The 16,857-nt window shown below is 37.6% G+C and overlaps 1 protein-coding gene across 4 annotated transcripts in view; it reads left to right on the top strand.

Annotated features, from left to right (window-relative positions):
* TLL1 (tolloid like 1) overlaps positions 1–16,857 on the top strand; it is a 132,883-nt gene that overhangs the window by 89,771 nt on the left and 26,255 nt on the right. For all 4 annotated transcript variants that reach the window (XM_090138484.1, XM_090138486.1, XM_090138485.1 and 1 more), the window contains 5 exons: positions 4,840–4,942; positions 6,805–6,921; positions 7,972–8,117; positions 13,514–13,709; positions 15,626–15,751. In XM_090138484.1, the coding sequence (XP_089994610.1) occupies positions 4,840–4,942; positions 6,805–6,921; positions 7,972–8,117; positions 13,514–13,709; positions 15,626–15,751 (688 nt within the window). The remainder of the gene's footprint in view (positions 1–4,839; positions 4,943–6,804; positions 6,922–7,971; positions 8,118–13,513; positions 13,710–15,625; positions 15,752–16,857) is intronic.

The following is a 16,857-nucleotide window of genomic DNA, read 5'->3' on the forward strand; positions in this document are numbered from 1 at the left end:
AATACTTTCCAGAGCTGCAAAATAGAATTTTATATATTCTTGTTTGGTTGCTGACCAGAAATCATGCTGTGACATGCTGAGGGTTCTGCCTATGTACAGTTCATGAATTCTGGTTAATGTTAAGGAATTGCTGTATCATCAAATACTTTGGCATGTCAGAGTCAGAAAAAGCTACGAAGGTTATTTCATATGGTTTGGAAAGCAGACTGTTAAGGAGGCTTAACAAATTTTAATGGATTGTGTTCAGTAGCTCTTTGGGATAGTGACACTATCACACCTAACATCAACTCTTTCCCAGTTCTGTCCTGGTGCCTAAGTTTTGGAGGAAGGCAGATTTGCTAATAGAAAATGAAGAAAAATGATGCTTCATTTGTGACCTGAAAAATGGGAAATTTACAGTCAGACTGGTTGGAGACCTCCAGATTGTAAACATCTAAGGCACTGGAGGAGGAATAAGATGTGGCTTCCATGATCTGCTTCCAACAAAGCCAACTGGGTTAGCTTAAGCAGCCATGGGAGGCAGTCTGACCTTAACCTAGCTGTCTGTGTCTGAATAGAGAAAAATCCTCCCCCTTGTGAAAGCCTCTGCCTGCACTGCTGGGTTGAGTTTGGCATGAGTGGAAGAGGACAATAGACTGCTAAGGGCAGTAGAGTTTGCAGAATACATACCCACAGGATTACAAATACAAGTACAGAATTACCTACCCACGTTCAGAGAAACTCAGGAGAAAAAGAAGGTAATGGCTTAGAAGGAATCTGAACTGCAAATGGATGAGCCAAGAAGAAGAAACATTTTGTGAGGCTTTTATTTAAAAGATAGATTAAAGAAGAAACAGGGAATTGGCTGAAGGAGTTGCCAAGCTGCTCCCTGTGATATTTGAAAAGTCATGGCAATCAGGTGAAGTCTTAGGTGACTGGAAAAAAGGTAACATCATACCCATTTTGAAAAAGGGCAAAGAAGATGACCTTGGGACCTATCAGTCTCACCCCTGTGCCAGGGAAGATCATGGAACAGATTCTTCTGGAAGTGATGCTGATGCACTTGGAAGGCAGGGAGGCGATATGGGAGAACCAGAGCGGCCTGTCAGCATCCAAAAGGGAGCTACAGGAAAGAAGGGGACAGACTCTCTAGCAGGGTCTGTGATGACAGAACAAGGGGAAATGGCTTCGACCTCAAAGAAGGTAGATTTAGGTTGGATATAAGAGAAAAATCTCTTACAGTGAGGGAGTAGAGGCACTGGAGCAGGTTACCTAGTGTTGTGGTTGATGCTCCATCTGGAGACTTTCAAGGCAGGGCTGGATAAAGCCCTGGGCAACCTGATGTAGCCTCTGTTCATTATAGGGGAGTTGGGCTACATGGCCTTCAGAGGTCCCTTCCTAGTAAATGCTAGCTGAGGGGTTCAGCTAATGCTTTGACACATGCTATTTTGGGGCCTACAAAAAAAGCAGAGTGATCTGGAAGCTGAATGTTTGTAGAGTGATTTCTGTCAAATATCTCAGTAACACTGGAATGAAAAAGACTTCCATTTTTCAGAATTTTTTTAAGTATCATTCTCCACCGAGGGCCTTATGAAAAACTGGGAAATGGAAAAAATAAATAAATAAATAATGAAAACTATCCAAAGAAAGACATAGCTTAAGAGATGTACTTAAGATAGAGGCTATTAGAAACCCAGGGTACAGTACTTGATCTGCTGTGCACCCGGAGTGTGTTGTGCTTACCTGAATCATCTGAGTTAGCCCTCTGCCATTGAAATTGGTTCTGCTTAACCTGAATAGGTACATCTGAAAGGGAAAACAGGACTGAAGTCTAGTTCACAGAATTTGCAGAGACACAGGACGTATAGAGTCAAGTCTTGGATGTCTCAATGGTTCACGTTCTTAGGTGTTAAACAGTGACAATGAGGATGATTTACTTACTGGCTTTCATTGAAAAGATAAATAAACAAGCAAACAGCCCTCCTCTCCCCCACAAGGAACACTTTCTCCTTGTTCCCTCTGAATTTCTTATCTGCTCTAGCTTTTAATAGCTCTGATTTACTTGCCGTAGTTTCTGTAAGAAAACTCTAATTGTTATAATTCACCAAATGATGAAACACGTGAGCATTTCATTCTTAATCCCATGATTTTGAGCACATCTCCTATCTACATAGGACAAGATACTATTATTCAAAACTGTTTTGTTCTGTTTGTTTCTTTCTTTCTTTTTCATTAGGGTTTTATTAGCTCTGTTTTTCAAAGTTCAGGGAAGGGGAATCTATATCCAAAGCCAGGCAATATGAATACTGCTCAAAAAAGAAAAAATCTATTCCTGAAAACTTGCATATATAATTTTAAATATGTTCATTTCTATTGTAGTTACTATAGATACGGAGAGAAGAGGTCATACAGCAATTGTGTTTGATTTCAGATCAGTCCATTTTTGTCTTGGATCTCTGAATGAAGCCTACAATATCATGACTATTCATTGTTATGGGTCTTTATGATCCAGAGGGCCGATACCAGTTCTGGAGATAAGTTATTAAATATTATATATTATCTAAATGTTGTGGAGTTTCCAAAGCATCAAACTAACATCAAAGCATGCGTTCTGTGCGTAAAAATGTGAGACTAAGAGAGCAAACTTAATTTTTTACATCTGCTACTCTGAAAATGTTCCAAAGCAGCCTTCAGGATGTTCCCAAGAAGAACACAGTGCTAGAGGCAGACTGTGGTTTAAGCAACCCTCTTGGAGATTTTGTGGTTGTGGTAGCATATTGTGGGTATAAACATTTGGCCTTATTCAATCATCAGAACAGGTATCCATTTATTCAGTGCTATCTTGATGGTCCTTGGCATGCTTCATGGCTCATACCTTCATCCCACAAGGCTGCAGCTGCCAATGGTAACGAGCCTCACTGTATGGGAGCTCTGCCTATTGGGATTTATATGCAGCTTCACAGATGTTCTCTGTTACCTATTGCATCAACATAGTAAAGGTGAAAGCTGCACGTGGTCTTGATTTTCCACCCAAACAGAATGCAGGCAGCATTCTGTGATGGGGGAAGATGCAGTATGGCTTTTAAGATAGTCAGAACCTTCTTCCATTCTCTGTGGAAAGCAAAAGAGATTTTTGAGACTGTAACTGTATGAACGTATACTCTTTTGTTTGTTTATGAAAAGTAAGTTAAAGCAAACCCATAATTCAATGCTAAGGCATGTAGGGTTTTGCTATGAAAGATTATATCTCCATTGAGGTTGTTTGGAGAGGAACTTCAACCTCAACGCTCCATTCTCTAACCTGCACAACCACACCACTGGACTTGATGTGAGCTTTAAATGAGCTTCCTCCAATAGCTGTTTTTCTTTTGAGAATTTAACAGCCTGAAAATTTTTTCCCTTTCTTGCCTTAATATTGTAACACGTCATTGTCTTTGGAGAGACGTATGGTGCCTTCAGAAAAGATGGAAGAAAAGCATCCAGTATGGCTATCTGGGCCCATTATTATGATGCTCTATTTCTCCTCCAAGGGATAAATTCCTATCCTGCCAGTTGACACACACAGCTGCTTCATAGGCTGCCATGGAGATATATTTTTGCTCTCTGAGGTATTTGCTGCTGTGCGGCAATTCCTAGTTGTTTTATAATAGCAGGTTTCAATTGTGAGCTCCCAGGATCAAACCTAAAAATAGAACCACTTAATGCTCATCAGTGAGTAAAGAAGATTTTTATAGTTAGTCTGAAATATTTATTAATGTATGCTGAGGAAATGTTCTGAAAGAAGATGCGTTCTTTTTCCAATATACTTAAATCCAATTAAAGGATATGAATTGGAAATGATTTCATAATACATAATATGAATGATTCTTAATCTTCATATTTTAACTTATCCTTGAAATTGTAGGGCATAAAGCTAACGTTGTCTCAGTCAGTTGGAGCCCAGCCTGTAGGTAGTGTGAACTTATGATCAGACTAAAACCTACTTTGTTAAAAGTGTAACTTTATGGTGGTTTAAGATGAGTATTTTTAAACCAAAGTGAGATAATGTGATGGTCCACAGTACTCTTGATATCATGTATTGAAAATATGCCCACTTTCAGATACGCTCAGTAAAATTTGAATTCCAGTTTCAGATTTCCAGATAATGCAAAGATCTCTGTATTAAAAGCTGTATTGTAGTTTCACTACAAGTCTGAGTAAAATAGGAAATATGTACCATTTCTTTCTTTTTTTTTTTTTTTTCGTGTAATGGTCCACCATTGTCAATATTATCTAAATGTTGTGGAGTTTCCAAAGTGTCAAACTAACATCAAAGCATACGTTCTGTGTGTAAAAATGTGAGACTAAGAGAGCAGACTTAATTTTTTGCGTCTGCTACTCTGAAAGTAAACTTCTCTGCAGCAAAAAAAATTCTCTGAAAGTAAAAAATGTTAAAATTGTAGTTGAATGGAAACACAAATTAACCAACAAAACAAAACAAAAATTTATACCTGTCTCTGCAGCTTATAATCATAGAACGGAGTGGAAAAAGAAGTGGCAAGAGAATTATCAAATGACATGCTTAATATGATGTTTTGATCTCATTTTGCTATATGAGCATTCTCAAATCCCTATTTTTCAGTGAAAGCCTCCTTGTAAGCAGCTAAGTTCGTCTTGAACGTTCTCAACTGTGTGAAATTATAGAACATTTTTAATATTCCCATATAAACTTTTACTTACTTAGAAATAATTGAAATTAATTGTCTAAGCATTGAGGTCCTGCTAAGAATGACCACTGGCTTCAGACCTGCAGAATGCTGCTGGAATTGTTTTCCAATATGAACCGTGGGTTATTTACTGACGTGTTCTCCTCTGATTTAGATTGTTCTAAACTTCACCACGATGGACCTGTACAAGAGCAGTCTCTGTTGGTACGACTATATTGAAGTAAGAGATGGCTACTGGAGAAAATCACCTCTGCTTGGTATGCAGTTTGTGAATGCTGCACTGACTTACCATACTCATACAGTTCAGTGGACTTACTGCTTGCTATTGTAGCTGTAATACCCTTGTGACTTATTTTTAGCTTCCTAGAACGTATGTAAGGTGGGAAAGGAACAAACACTTAAATGGTCTCAAGTACTTCCTTTACGTGACTTCAAATCTCAAGCGTTCCCTGCAATTAGTCAGTACACGTACCATGTTGCATGCTTCATGTGTGGAAAGAAGAAAACTACAAAACATGCAACTTCTTGTTTTGCTGATGGGTGTTTTCATAGATGTTTTACAGAAATGTGGAAATAGTATCGTGACAGAGCTGCAGAGCATTTGATGGGGAATCCATAGAGCATGTGATGAGCACATGCAAAGTGGGTGTGAACACCCACCACTGTCAAGTTGTACTTACCAGCTCTGTTCCTGTGCTTTTGAAATTATAAATAGGTTACTCTGACATATTCTTTGCTTCTTCAGTGCAAAAGCAGCGAAGAACATGCAAAACAATAATGACTTAAGTCTTGAGAGTTTAAGTAATGTGTGGGAAGCTGCAGGTATCTTTTTCTTAATTCAGATGGTTGGTGGGGAGATTACGTGCCCCATCATGCTGCCATTAGATCTAAGCCTACCGTGTCCAACATCTTCTTTGCTGGTTAACTCTTGAACAACAACAACAAAAAGGATAGCTATTGATTAATTTCAACTTCAGATAGCATGCAGTTTATACTGACGGAGCACCCAAATCTCAACTTCTACATATTGGGATTTAAAGTCTAGGTCAGAATTCTTCCAAAGGATAAAATACTGATTTTGAACTTCATTTCAGTGATTTTATTAATTTTTATTTTAAATGAATGTCAGTATATATGATTCTGTAAACTTACTTTCATGCTGCCCAAGTGATTTCTGTATATGTTACCATCTCACCTGTGGGTTGTGTACTAGCCCTTTTTTCTGGACAGTATGACTTAAAATAGCAAAGCCTTTATTTTTAAATTGTCAAAGAAGGATAAATTTTCCCCTGTCATAACTGGACCTTTCCTTGTTAGTTCCATAGACTTAGAATAAATAACACTAGTTGAATCCAGAGAACTACATTAGACATTCTGTGGACTTCAACAGTTGAATCTGGGGGTTTCAGACTGTAAGAAACGTGAGTCTCCAACTTCTTGAGTCAGGTTTGTTGTTGTTTTTAGAATTAAGACTAAAATATTGGTTTGCATCTTCACAACCTTCTTCACAATTTAAAAACAACTGTAGAAAGATAAAGTGGAAGTAGATACAGAGGAAAGAATTTTAATGGTAGTGCCTATTTTTTTTTCTATTTTTTATTTCATCTTTTAAGGAAAAGACGAAACAATTAATACCAAACAGTAATTACCCTTTCTCTATCACCTAGATAAATGGAGATTTCACCTACCTAGGCTGAAATAAGAGGATAACATAGTCCAGGGTCATTTGGATTTTAGTTTTTAAATCTCTTTGGCTCTTAGACATGATGAGCAGTATTACCGTGACCTGGATGTTACACTCTTTCAGATTAGCACTTACTCTGCCCTTCCAAAATGCCCGGGTCTGTGTACATACACAATCTATAACAATCATTTTTCAACTTAATTCCCCCAAGTTTGTTTTTTTTTTACTTTGACTTGTTAGCCTGACAGCAATGAAACACTTCATAATAAAATCTTTGTGTATTTAGGTTCTAATGGGCAGAAACACGTGTGCTCGGCCATAAGCGTGTGAATAGTTCCACTGAGCTGGTTATGTTACTTGTGTTCTGTAATGTTAAACACATGTTTGCAGCATTTGGGGCAGCAGAAAATGCAGTTACTGGTTGCATGTTTTTAGGCAGGTTTTGTGGTGACAAACTGCCAGAAGTCCTCGCGTCCTCTGACAGCAGGATGTGGATTGAGTTCCGTAGCAGCAGCAACTGGGTTGGAAAAGGCTTTGCAGCAGTTTATGAAGGTGGGTGTCTGACAGCACTAGAAAATGAGCTGCTTCTGGAGATAAAAAACTAACCAGATGCCTTTGGAAAAAAATAACTGTATGTATATTTACACATATACATACATATAGTCAGAAATAGTAATACGAAATTGGTGTTCTCTTACTGAAAGGGAGTAGAATACACCAAATTGGTAGATAAGACATTTTGAAACATCCTGGGATCAGATTTCAGATGACCTTTTTTTCCAGGGATATCACTGATAGTTTTTGTAATATTTTTTTGCCTGTTCTTTACTTAACTAAATATTCATGTTCTTGTGCTCGGTGTGTGGAAATAATTATTTGAATACTTTCTGTTCATTCTTCAGAAAATCTGACTAAAGTTTTCCATATGCTCTGGGATAACTTAATAAAGAGGTACTCCCACACACTGAGTGCATTATGAAGTCTACATTCACCTGTTTAAAATACAGCCTGTTTTCTTAAATATTGAATCCATGGTAGTAAACCCTAGGATTAAATTGCTATTTACAGCTCTCCACGTGGCTATGGGTATGGATCCTGAGAAAGTGCATTTACTTTTCATGCAAATATTTGTTGTTAATATGAAATATTTCTTTAAATTTAGTATAAACTTGTAGTGATAATCTGTAGGCCAAAATGTCTATTATAAAATATGAGGTTTCTTTTTTATTTTTCTCTTTCTAAAGGTTAGTAAATGCTAATGGAGAAGGTATATTAAATATATCTTGAACGTGAACAAGAAGTAAACATTATTTTGGCCATTTAATTATATTCTGTAAAACATATAGGTTCAGATAGATTACCAGTGATTTCAAAGTCTTCTTCAACGTAATAAACACATTTAGCACTACTAGAAATGGTGATCTACAGCATTCGCTCACTGAAATACGTATTGTAGACTAAATGTTAATAATTTGTCCTTGCAAGATTTATAAGTATTTTCTCGTCATTAGTTTTCAAAAGAAGAGGGATGTAAAAATGTCACTTTGGGTGTTGGGGATTGTAAATGTCATTGTTGACTTTGAATTTCATGCTTTTAACCAGCGATCTGTGGAGGTGAAATCCACAAAAACGAAGGCCAGATCCAGTCTCCCAATTACCCTGATGACTACAGACCGATGAAGGAATGCGTGTGGAAAATAACAGTGTCTGAAAACTACAATGTAGGATTAACCTTTCAAGCATTTGAGGTAAACTGATTTAACCTAACTCGGAAAACCATCTAGTGGATAAATGGCAGTGACGTTAAAGTGAAATCCTTTTAAACCTGTGAGGGAATTCATGAATTCTCTCTGATAAATAACATCCAGAATCCAATTCAGCTCTTCATGGACCTTCCTTTTTTTGCTGAAGTTTTCAAGAAGATTAAAGGTCTTTATATTATCTATGCTATTTGAGTTGGAACGTTTCGAGTGCTGGCAGTTGTTGCAGTTTAACAAATACGTAATTCAGTTCAGCAAGTCTGCTTTAATATCCCATTAAATAATAGGGATTTTGTATCTTTGCTGAATCTTATCTTTAAAAAAGAAATCTCGAAAGAAAACATTGCAGTGTTTGGCTTCTGTTAAAAAAAAAAAAAGCAAAATATTACATAAAAATATATAAGTCTCCTTAGGTTCAGTCTCTAAATGTATATTTAGAAGGGGAAGAAAACAAATCTGTGGTGAGTCATAGCTGTGTGCCTTTATAATACATCTCTCCATGTAAACACTGCTAAACAGTGGTAAATAACAAGAACAAAAATGATAAACAATATTCATGTTTCTTTTTTTTTTTTTTTTTTAATATATGTACATATACACTGTTTTGAAGTTTGTAGGTAGATTTAGGAATATGATTGTGGTCTGGTCTAGTGCAGGTGAGCTCTTCCTCCCCAAAGATCCTTTCAAATGCTGTTCACAGAAGTTCTTCCTCGTGCTTGTATGGATATGGAGCCTTACTAATCTGACATTGTTGCTCAGTGTTTTTTATTGTAATCGCAAGAGAAGTGACACTGTGTAGGAGATTTCTGAAGCATGGCCTCCATGCAGATGCTTAGGGTTGATCTATGTGCATATTACATCATTGCTTGCACTGACTGTAGTTCAATTTCATCTATACAGGGAAAATGAGAGCACCGTTTTAGTAGTGGTTAAGGCTGCAGTAAGATCTGTTACACTGCCATTCTCCTGCAGGCTTTAGAATTATGGCACTCTAGAGGTGAGTCATGAGCTGACTCTACTCCTCCTAAGAAGAAAGAAATTGAAATAGTTGGGTGGTAGTCTCAGTCAAAAGGGTGTTAGCACCTCTGCTAGATGTGTTTTGAAGTGTGTCCCAAGTAAGGACTTGAAAGGCACACACTTTCCTGGTGTGTGAATCCAGGGCAGCAAGATGCCCTTGAGCACCAAACAAGGAGCTCGGGAAAGGCACAGGAGTTCTTTTACATATATCTATCTTTGCTGTGTTTCTTTCTGGCTGTTCCACAGGGCTGCCTGCAAAGAATTGGAGTTGTTTTGGAAAATGAAGTGCCCTGCTTAGACATTCATTGTCAGGGCTGATTTCCATTTCAGGTCCAAGCGCGGGAACGTAGGTGTTCTCTGTTTTGGTACTAAGTCCCTCTCTGGACTGAATCCTTGGTGAGCTGCCCAGTAAAACATAAAGTTGTTTGAAAATCGCAGTTCTTCGTGCCAGCTTAGATCAAAAAAAAAAAAAAAAAAAAAAAAAAGGTAAATGTCAGGCCAAAGAGTTATTGCAGTGTGTTTGTGAGAAAATCACTTCTCTGTCCTTTGAAAGGTACACTTAAGTATGAGGAATTCTCATTATCCATATGTAATGCTAGAAAAAATAACTGTATAAATAACCTCCACTCCGAAATGAAAGCACTGGGGAAATTGAGAATTTCAAACTGCATCAGTGAGTCATCCTGTTTTGCCTGCTGTGGGCAATGCGTTTTCCACCAAGTGTGGGATTACCTCCTCTTTCTTGGCTGCCTGGGGGGGGGCTCCACTTTCCAGTACCTGTATGATACCAGAGATATGAGGACTGGGAATTCCATTTTAATTTTTTTTTTTTTTTTGCTCTTCATTGTTACAGCCTCCTTTATTATACTGTTGTGTGAAAACGAGTGGTCCTTGTGTTTATCTTTTTAAAGGACTTGTGTTGAAAAACACCAACAATCTAAGACAATCTAGAAGGTTTGTAGGGCTGAGCCATATTAAACTTCTCTGTGTGAGTGGCCCTGTTAAAATCCATGCAGATAATGTTAATTTCAATCATTTTTATGGGAATAAAATGCATATAGTCTCCTGAAGGAGTTGAAAGTTCCACTAGACATACATCCCACCTTTTCTGACAGAAGTCCATTATCTGAGGAAGATATGTATACCTGAACTGGAGTTTGGCTGTATCAACAAAAAATTAATAATGAAAAAAAAACAATCTCACCTGAAATGTGATTGCTTTCAGATTTGCTCCTCAAATCTTTATCTTTTGATAAAATCTTCTTGTTATTGTGGGGGATTTTTTCTTATTATTTTTCTTCTTCTTTTTTTTTTTTTTCCCTCAAAGCTGGAATGATGTGAAAGAAATTTCTTTTCCTCTTGAGAATGAAAGTTGAAGTTACCTAGCTTTCCATTTAATCAGGAGATTTCTCATTGCTTTCTTGTGCTTATGGGCCTGACTTAGGAATTTTTCTGTCATTTTTTTTCAATGTAATTCACTAATGCCACTCAAATTCTGGGTTTCTTCCAAATCCTTCAGATCCAATGGTACCTTTCATTCTCTTAAAAGAACTGCATTTTTCTATTAAAACCTGTTTGTTTTTGCTTTTTTCTTTTGCTTTTTTCTCATCCACATGAAATTTTAAACTTGTGAAATTGTTATTGCTCCAGTAAATAAGTATTACCAGATCATTCCAATTACAGCTAAGCTTACTGGCTGTCCTGTCATTAACCTGGGAAGATTTCCTACCGTTGTAAAAGGAAAAATGAAAAACTTCTGGAAGTCTAATAGAACTTTATAAGGCAGTGTTCCCAATATTGCTGTGCAACAGTATTGTAAAACATGAGGTTTGCACAGGTAAAAGCTACCTTTACTTACCAGCCTTAAAACCACTGATCGCTTCTCAGAAACACTATTCTTACCTTTGAATTTATATATAGCTATTTAATCCCTGACTGTATGAATAATAATGGCATTGTTTGAAGCAGTAGTACTCTAAAAATAAATTATTGTGGTAGAATGGCCACCACTTTGAATCGTTTTATTAGAAATCAATAGCACTCTGTAAGTTGCTTGATTTTTGTAGTCTTTGAAAGCTTAGCAACTCGCTGTTATACAAAATGGATTTGTAGCGTTTTCCTTCTGCCAAAAATAGGGATTCTCAGGAAAAAAAAAAAAAAAAAAGCCCTAACATTTTACCTCAGTAGGAGTTTGGTACATGTAACTCAGAGCTACACTTGGCCTTTAAAAATAATAATTTCCATACTGCCCCATAGAACATGAGAAACGTGGAAAAAAAACAGATGTTAATTAAAAGTTTGAGTCGTGTCAAGTCCACAGACATGTGGGGGGAAAAATACACAATTCCTTCTTTGATTTTAATGGGCTTCGTGCCAGGTCACTTCTTTCTACATCGGAGTGCAGTATGGGTTGGTTTGTTGTTGGTTGTTTTTGTTGGTTTTTTTTTTTTTTTTTTTTTTTTTTTTTTTTTTGGAGATTATAAAGCAAGTTGGATATGATGTCATGCATTTATTCAGATGAATGAAAATTTGCAATCTGCATTACGGCGTCAAAGACTTAGCAGTGCTCAGGTAGACATATGTCTGACCACGTTAGTTGCAAACAGCTGCCACTGAAGTCAGTAAGAGGTAGTTCCACCCTAAATCACTGGGGCTTTTCTCATTTCTCTAATTCTGGCCCAAAGTAACTCCTGAGCAAATAACTGAAAAATTACAGCAATATGGTTTGTGCCAGAGAAATGAGTGGGAGAAAATTACTTGAAGAATTGGAAAGCTGGAAAGAGGACAGAGAAATTTTGTGTGTAAGAGCCATATTTTGATGGCATTGAAATGAAATAAAATCAAACAACCCCTCCTCCTAGACTTCCCTCTTACAGAAAGGAAGCAACATTCCTAATGTGCTAAATGAAAGCTCCTTAGTCTGTGGTGGTTACTGGGCTTAGAGGTAGTCATAATGCTCAGCCAGAGCAGAGTGGCACCAACGACTGGTACCGAATGTGCAGCTATTGTTTAAGTAAAGTATTAGATGTGGGTTTTTTCCGAGCTTGGTATGAATTGATTCTTGTTCCTTTTAACAGAGCTGAGATGTGTTGAATTGAATCTGAGGCTTCTGCAACCCCTTCTCCCTCCCTCCCTGACTGTTCTCTCTGTGCCCCAGACATATCCCACGATTCAGCCACTTGGTTGAACAATTGTTCCTGTAGAGGATTTAGTTTTGAGCACTTGGATTTAGGTAATGCTTTCATAGCCGAGGCGCTATATTAATTGAGTAACATGAAGTAAATGATTCAGATCAAGAGGATTTTCAATTCTGTTGGGAAATATTTCTATCGCAAAGACAGGCATAATTATTATTCAGGCTTCAGATAGAATCCCATTGTCTGCTTTTGCTTTCTGTGTTGCAAGAATTCCTCTGATTGACTCTGAAGATACTATTATGTAAAGACTTACCCAGGGGGAAATGCAGATATGGCCACTGGCATGGCAGTCTGTGCTTGGCTATCCTCTGGCAGGTTGTTTAAACAAGAAGTGCATTTTCAGTTGTTCTGCTTTCAGTACTTTGCTCTGACAGTATGAAAAAGATGAACTTCTTGACTCTGGAATTAAGACAGAGTCACCTGAAATCAGGAATCATGCAACAGAAACCAAATTCTTTGGCCGCAGAAAAATAACAATGATATTTTTTGTCATCAGTTCTATTGGCTGGTAAGTAGCTCATAATTTTAAAAGTGTGTTTGGGTCTAATTGTTCAAATGCTTCAAACTCTTCATTCACTGTGGTTTTTTTTTTTTCAACTGCCCCGCAACATCTGTGGGCATTGACAAATGCAACATTTTGCACTGTGTTTACAATAAGGAAAGAAAATAAAATATTGATCTCTATCCGCAGTCAGGCAGGTTGGCGATGTCTAAAAGTCTTTTCATATTAATAAAAACGAGCCTTGTAACATTTCAAAACCGACTGATATTTCTGACTCAGTTATTGAATCACTGATTTTGTATACTTGCATGTACATGAGAAAAGAAGAATTTACTCGAACTCAGAGCAACAGGAATTTGGCAGAACATTGGGAAGCTTAGAGATGGGCTTGTCTCTCCTAATTACTTTGTCCCGTTTAGATTGTTGTATCCTATGTAACAATCTCAAGTTTTTCTTCTTGTTAAAAAAAAAAAGAAAAAAAGAAAAAAAAAAAAGTATTTTAAACAGCCTAGTGATTCTGCTTCCTTTTATCACCCTCCTAGTGTTTGAATCACAAAATATTTTATAAAATTTTCTATTCTATTATGTGACTGATATTTTATATTTATGGTCAAGTTGAAAAAAATCCCTAAAATCCCTTCAAAAATTTTTTTTTTTTTTTAATGCAGATTGAAAGACATGACAACTGTGCATATGACTACTTGGAAATTCGAGATGGAATGAATGAAAACAGTCCTTTGATCGGTCACTTCTGTGGCTACGACAAGCCAGAAGACATTAGATCTACCTCTAATACTCTGTGGATGAAGTTTGTTTCTGATGGAACGGTTAACAAAGCAGGATTTGCAGCTAACTTTTTTAAAGGTAAATGTTAAAGCTTATTTTCAGACCTGTGAACTTCTTATCGTTTGCCTGTCCAAAGAAGGGCAGCAAAGCTGGTGAAGTGTCTGGAGCAAAAGTCTTATGGGGAGCAGCTGAGGTAACTGGGATTGTTCTGTCTGGAGAAGAGGAGGCTCAAGGAAGATCTTATTGCTTTCTGTAAGGAGATTGTGGAGAGGTGGGGGTCAGCCTTTTCTCACAGATAACAGCGATGGGATGAGAGATAATGGCCTCAAGTTGCTCCAGGGGAGGATCAGATTGGATATTAGGAAAAATTTCTTCTTAGGAGAGCGGTGAGGCATTAGCACAGGCTGCACAAGGAGATGCTGGACTGTCTCTGAGTGTGTTGAAGAATCGTGGAGCTATGGCATTGAGGAACATGATGAGTAGAAATGGTGGGAATGGGTTGGAGTTGGACTGGATGATCAAAAAAAACCATCCAATTGGATGGTCTTTCCAATTGTAATGATTCTATGAGTCTGTGTTTTATCCTTGTACCAAAAAAAAAAAAATTATAATGGGATTCAAAAAAATATTTTTGAACCTGTTTTTATCATATCATATCATAGGATGGCCTGGGATGAAAAGGACCGCAATGATCATCTGGTTTCAACCCCCCTGCTATGTACAGGGTCACCAACCACCAGACCAGGCTGCCCAGTTTTTGACTTAAAACAGTTCTGTAATATCTTTTTTTAACCTGGACATGCAATTTTTTACAAAAAAAAAATTGTAAAATATGTCCAAAGAATGAAGGGAATATATTCAGTCCAACTACCTGCTTTCTTCAGATTAATCAACTTTGATTTGGAAGCACCTTGAAACATATCCATTCTTGCAAAATACATTCCTTGGGCTAATAGTATTATCAAATATAAAATCAAATAATATAATAGAGATGACTGGGTCTTTTCTACTAAAATTGTTTTCTTTGAATCTACATGTTTCTTCTAGCTATTCTGCTGCATTAGGCTGCATTATCAGCTTATTATTGTCCATCAACAAGGTGAAAAAAAAGAACTGAGAAACCATGAAGTGACCAGTGGCCTCAGTGTCTGTCTCTAGTTAGTTTGTGGAGTTCCTGCTCCGTTCTACCTAAGGCACAGTGAAAGGCAACAGCAGCTACTGGGCCATGCTAGCCCCGAAAATACAAGTCATGTCACAAGGAAAGCCTTTTTGCCCCCTTGCAAAGCCACAAGCTGGGGATTTTCTTACTCTGTTGGTTTCCACTCTAGAGAATTAAAACTTTGAAGGCTAGAGACATAAGGGTGGGAACTCTGTTTTACTCTTCAGGAATTACTTGTCTCAAGATTGTAAGGAAATAATATTTCAACATCTGAGGAATATTTTTAAAATGAACCTCGTGGGTATACTTCACAGCTAGTACAGACAATACACTGTTCCCTTCCCTCCCCCACCTTGATGTATCTTGTTCACTTTAATATCAGTAGAATGAAAACCTGGGATTTGAGGATTCTGTTAATCTGTTTTTGAGTATGCGTTCAGGATAATGCACAAATTGATTCTGTGGGAGATGAAGTGCCCTTCAAGTGACCCTGCTCTGGATTTTCAGTCTTTCTTTCAATACTTTATACAACCTTCAGATTAATGCTGCCTAAATTATTGTGTGTTGCCAGCAAAGTGCTTATAAACTAGATCTGCAGCTGTCAGTAGATACTGTAAAAAAGCAAAGCAAAACAATTACACAAAAATACACATTTCTTTTCTCCATTACAGGCCTCCTTAGTGTTTGAAAGTGCTCTAGTCATTATCCACGGTGTGTTTTGTAGCACACCCTATAATGGCATGTATTACAGCTTTCGGGGTTAATACTGATCCGTCACTTACAGCTGAGAAAGGTAATTATTTAACACATTTTTCATTCTTCCCTGTCTTGGCAGAGGAAGATGAATGTGCCAAACCTGACAATGGTGGCTGTGAGCAGCGCTGTGTTAACACTCTGGGCAGTTACCAGTGCGCCTGTGATCCTGGCTATGAACTCGGTCCTGACAAAAAGAGCTGTGAAGGTACAGTCTGTTGCTATGCTCTCAGGTATTGAAGCTCCAGGCTTTGGTCATTTGCCTTTCGGATGCTCTCTCCTAGCAATGTAAGGTCTGTGGAGCAAGCCTGGAAAACCAGGGCTGCCTCGAAAGCAGTGGTGCTGGGGCTATGTCCCTCCATAGAGGTCATCTTTCGTTGGATTGCTGTCACAAACTTCATGTTTCAGGTTTTCCTGGTAGTCGATTGGAAACATTGCAAATAACTTCATGCTTTTCCCAACTTCACATTGTATTACTCATCCTCGTTAACTCAGTCTCCCATTGTGTGCAAAGAGAGGATTATCAGCAGAGCAATGTGCTGCTGTCAGGAACTTGAATGATCCCCCTGACAGGCTCTGGCTGCAGTAGATCCTTTATTCCAGTGCAAAACTCAGAGAAATCCTCACCACTGCCAGTCTGATCATGGAGTTTTCTGGCAGAGAAATCTTCCCTAATACTAGTCAGATTTTATTGCTGGTAAAAAAATTCTACATTTCAGAGATGAGTGAGGCTTGCTCAGGTAATCATTTGGCGAAATAAAAACCTGATAAATTGAAGTTTGTATAAACAGAAGATTGAACTGAGATAAGCTTTTGCTTCATATATGTTTTTCATATGAAAGGAAAGAAGCAAAAGCTGTCGATCATTACGTAGCAGTTGTTGTTTGGATTTTCACTCATAAACACGAATACATTCAGGGATAGCATGAGTTATTCTTATCTGAGTTCATCTATTTGTGTTTCAGGGGTGAACAGATTTTGAAAATTGGAGTGCTCTGTGTTACGGTTTCCTTCAGATATGATTCACTGCTCTCTATTTATTTTCCAATTCCCTGGCTTTCACTCATGATTTGTCTCAATTTGGGGTAGTTTTGCTTGGATTCTTTGCATTTATTGTTCTGCTTTTGATTCTGTGGGTGTTGACTGTTTTTTGTGTGTAGGCATATTAGTCTGAAGGTGTCATTGAGTTGATTGTTGGTTTTTTTTTTTTCCCCCTCCTTAAATTTAATAGTGAGCATATGGGAAAAATAAGTTATTTCAGAAGGTCTGGTATACTGAAATGGCTGCATATTAGTCAGCATGCAGAAAATAAGG

The sequence above is a fragment of the Phasianus colchicus genome, chromosome 4, assembly GCF_987193195.1.
Source record: "Phasianus colchicus chromosome 4, bPhaCol1.hap1.1, whole genome shotgun sequence".
NCBI lineage: Eukaryota > Metazoa > Chordata > Aves > Galliformes > Phasianidae > Phasianus > Phasianus colchicus.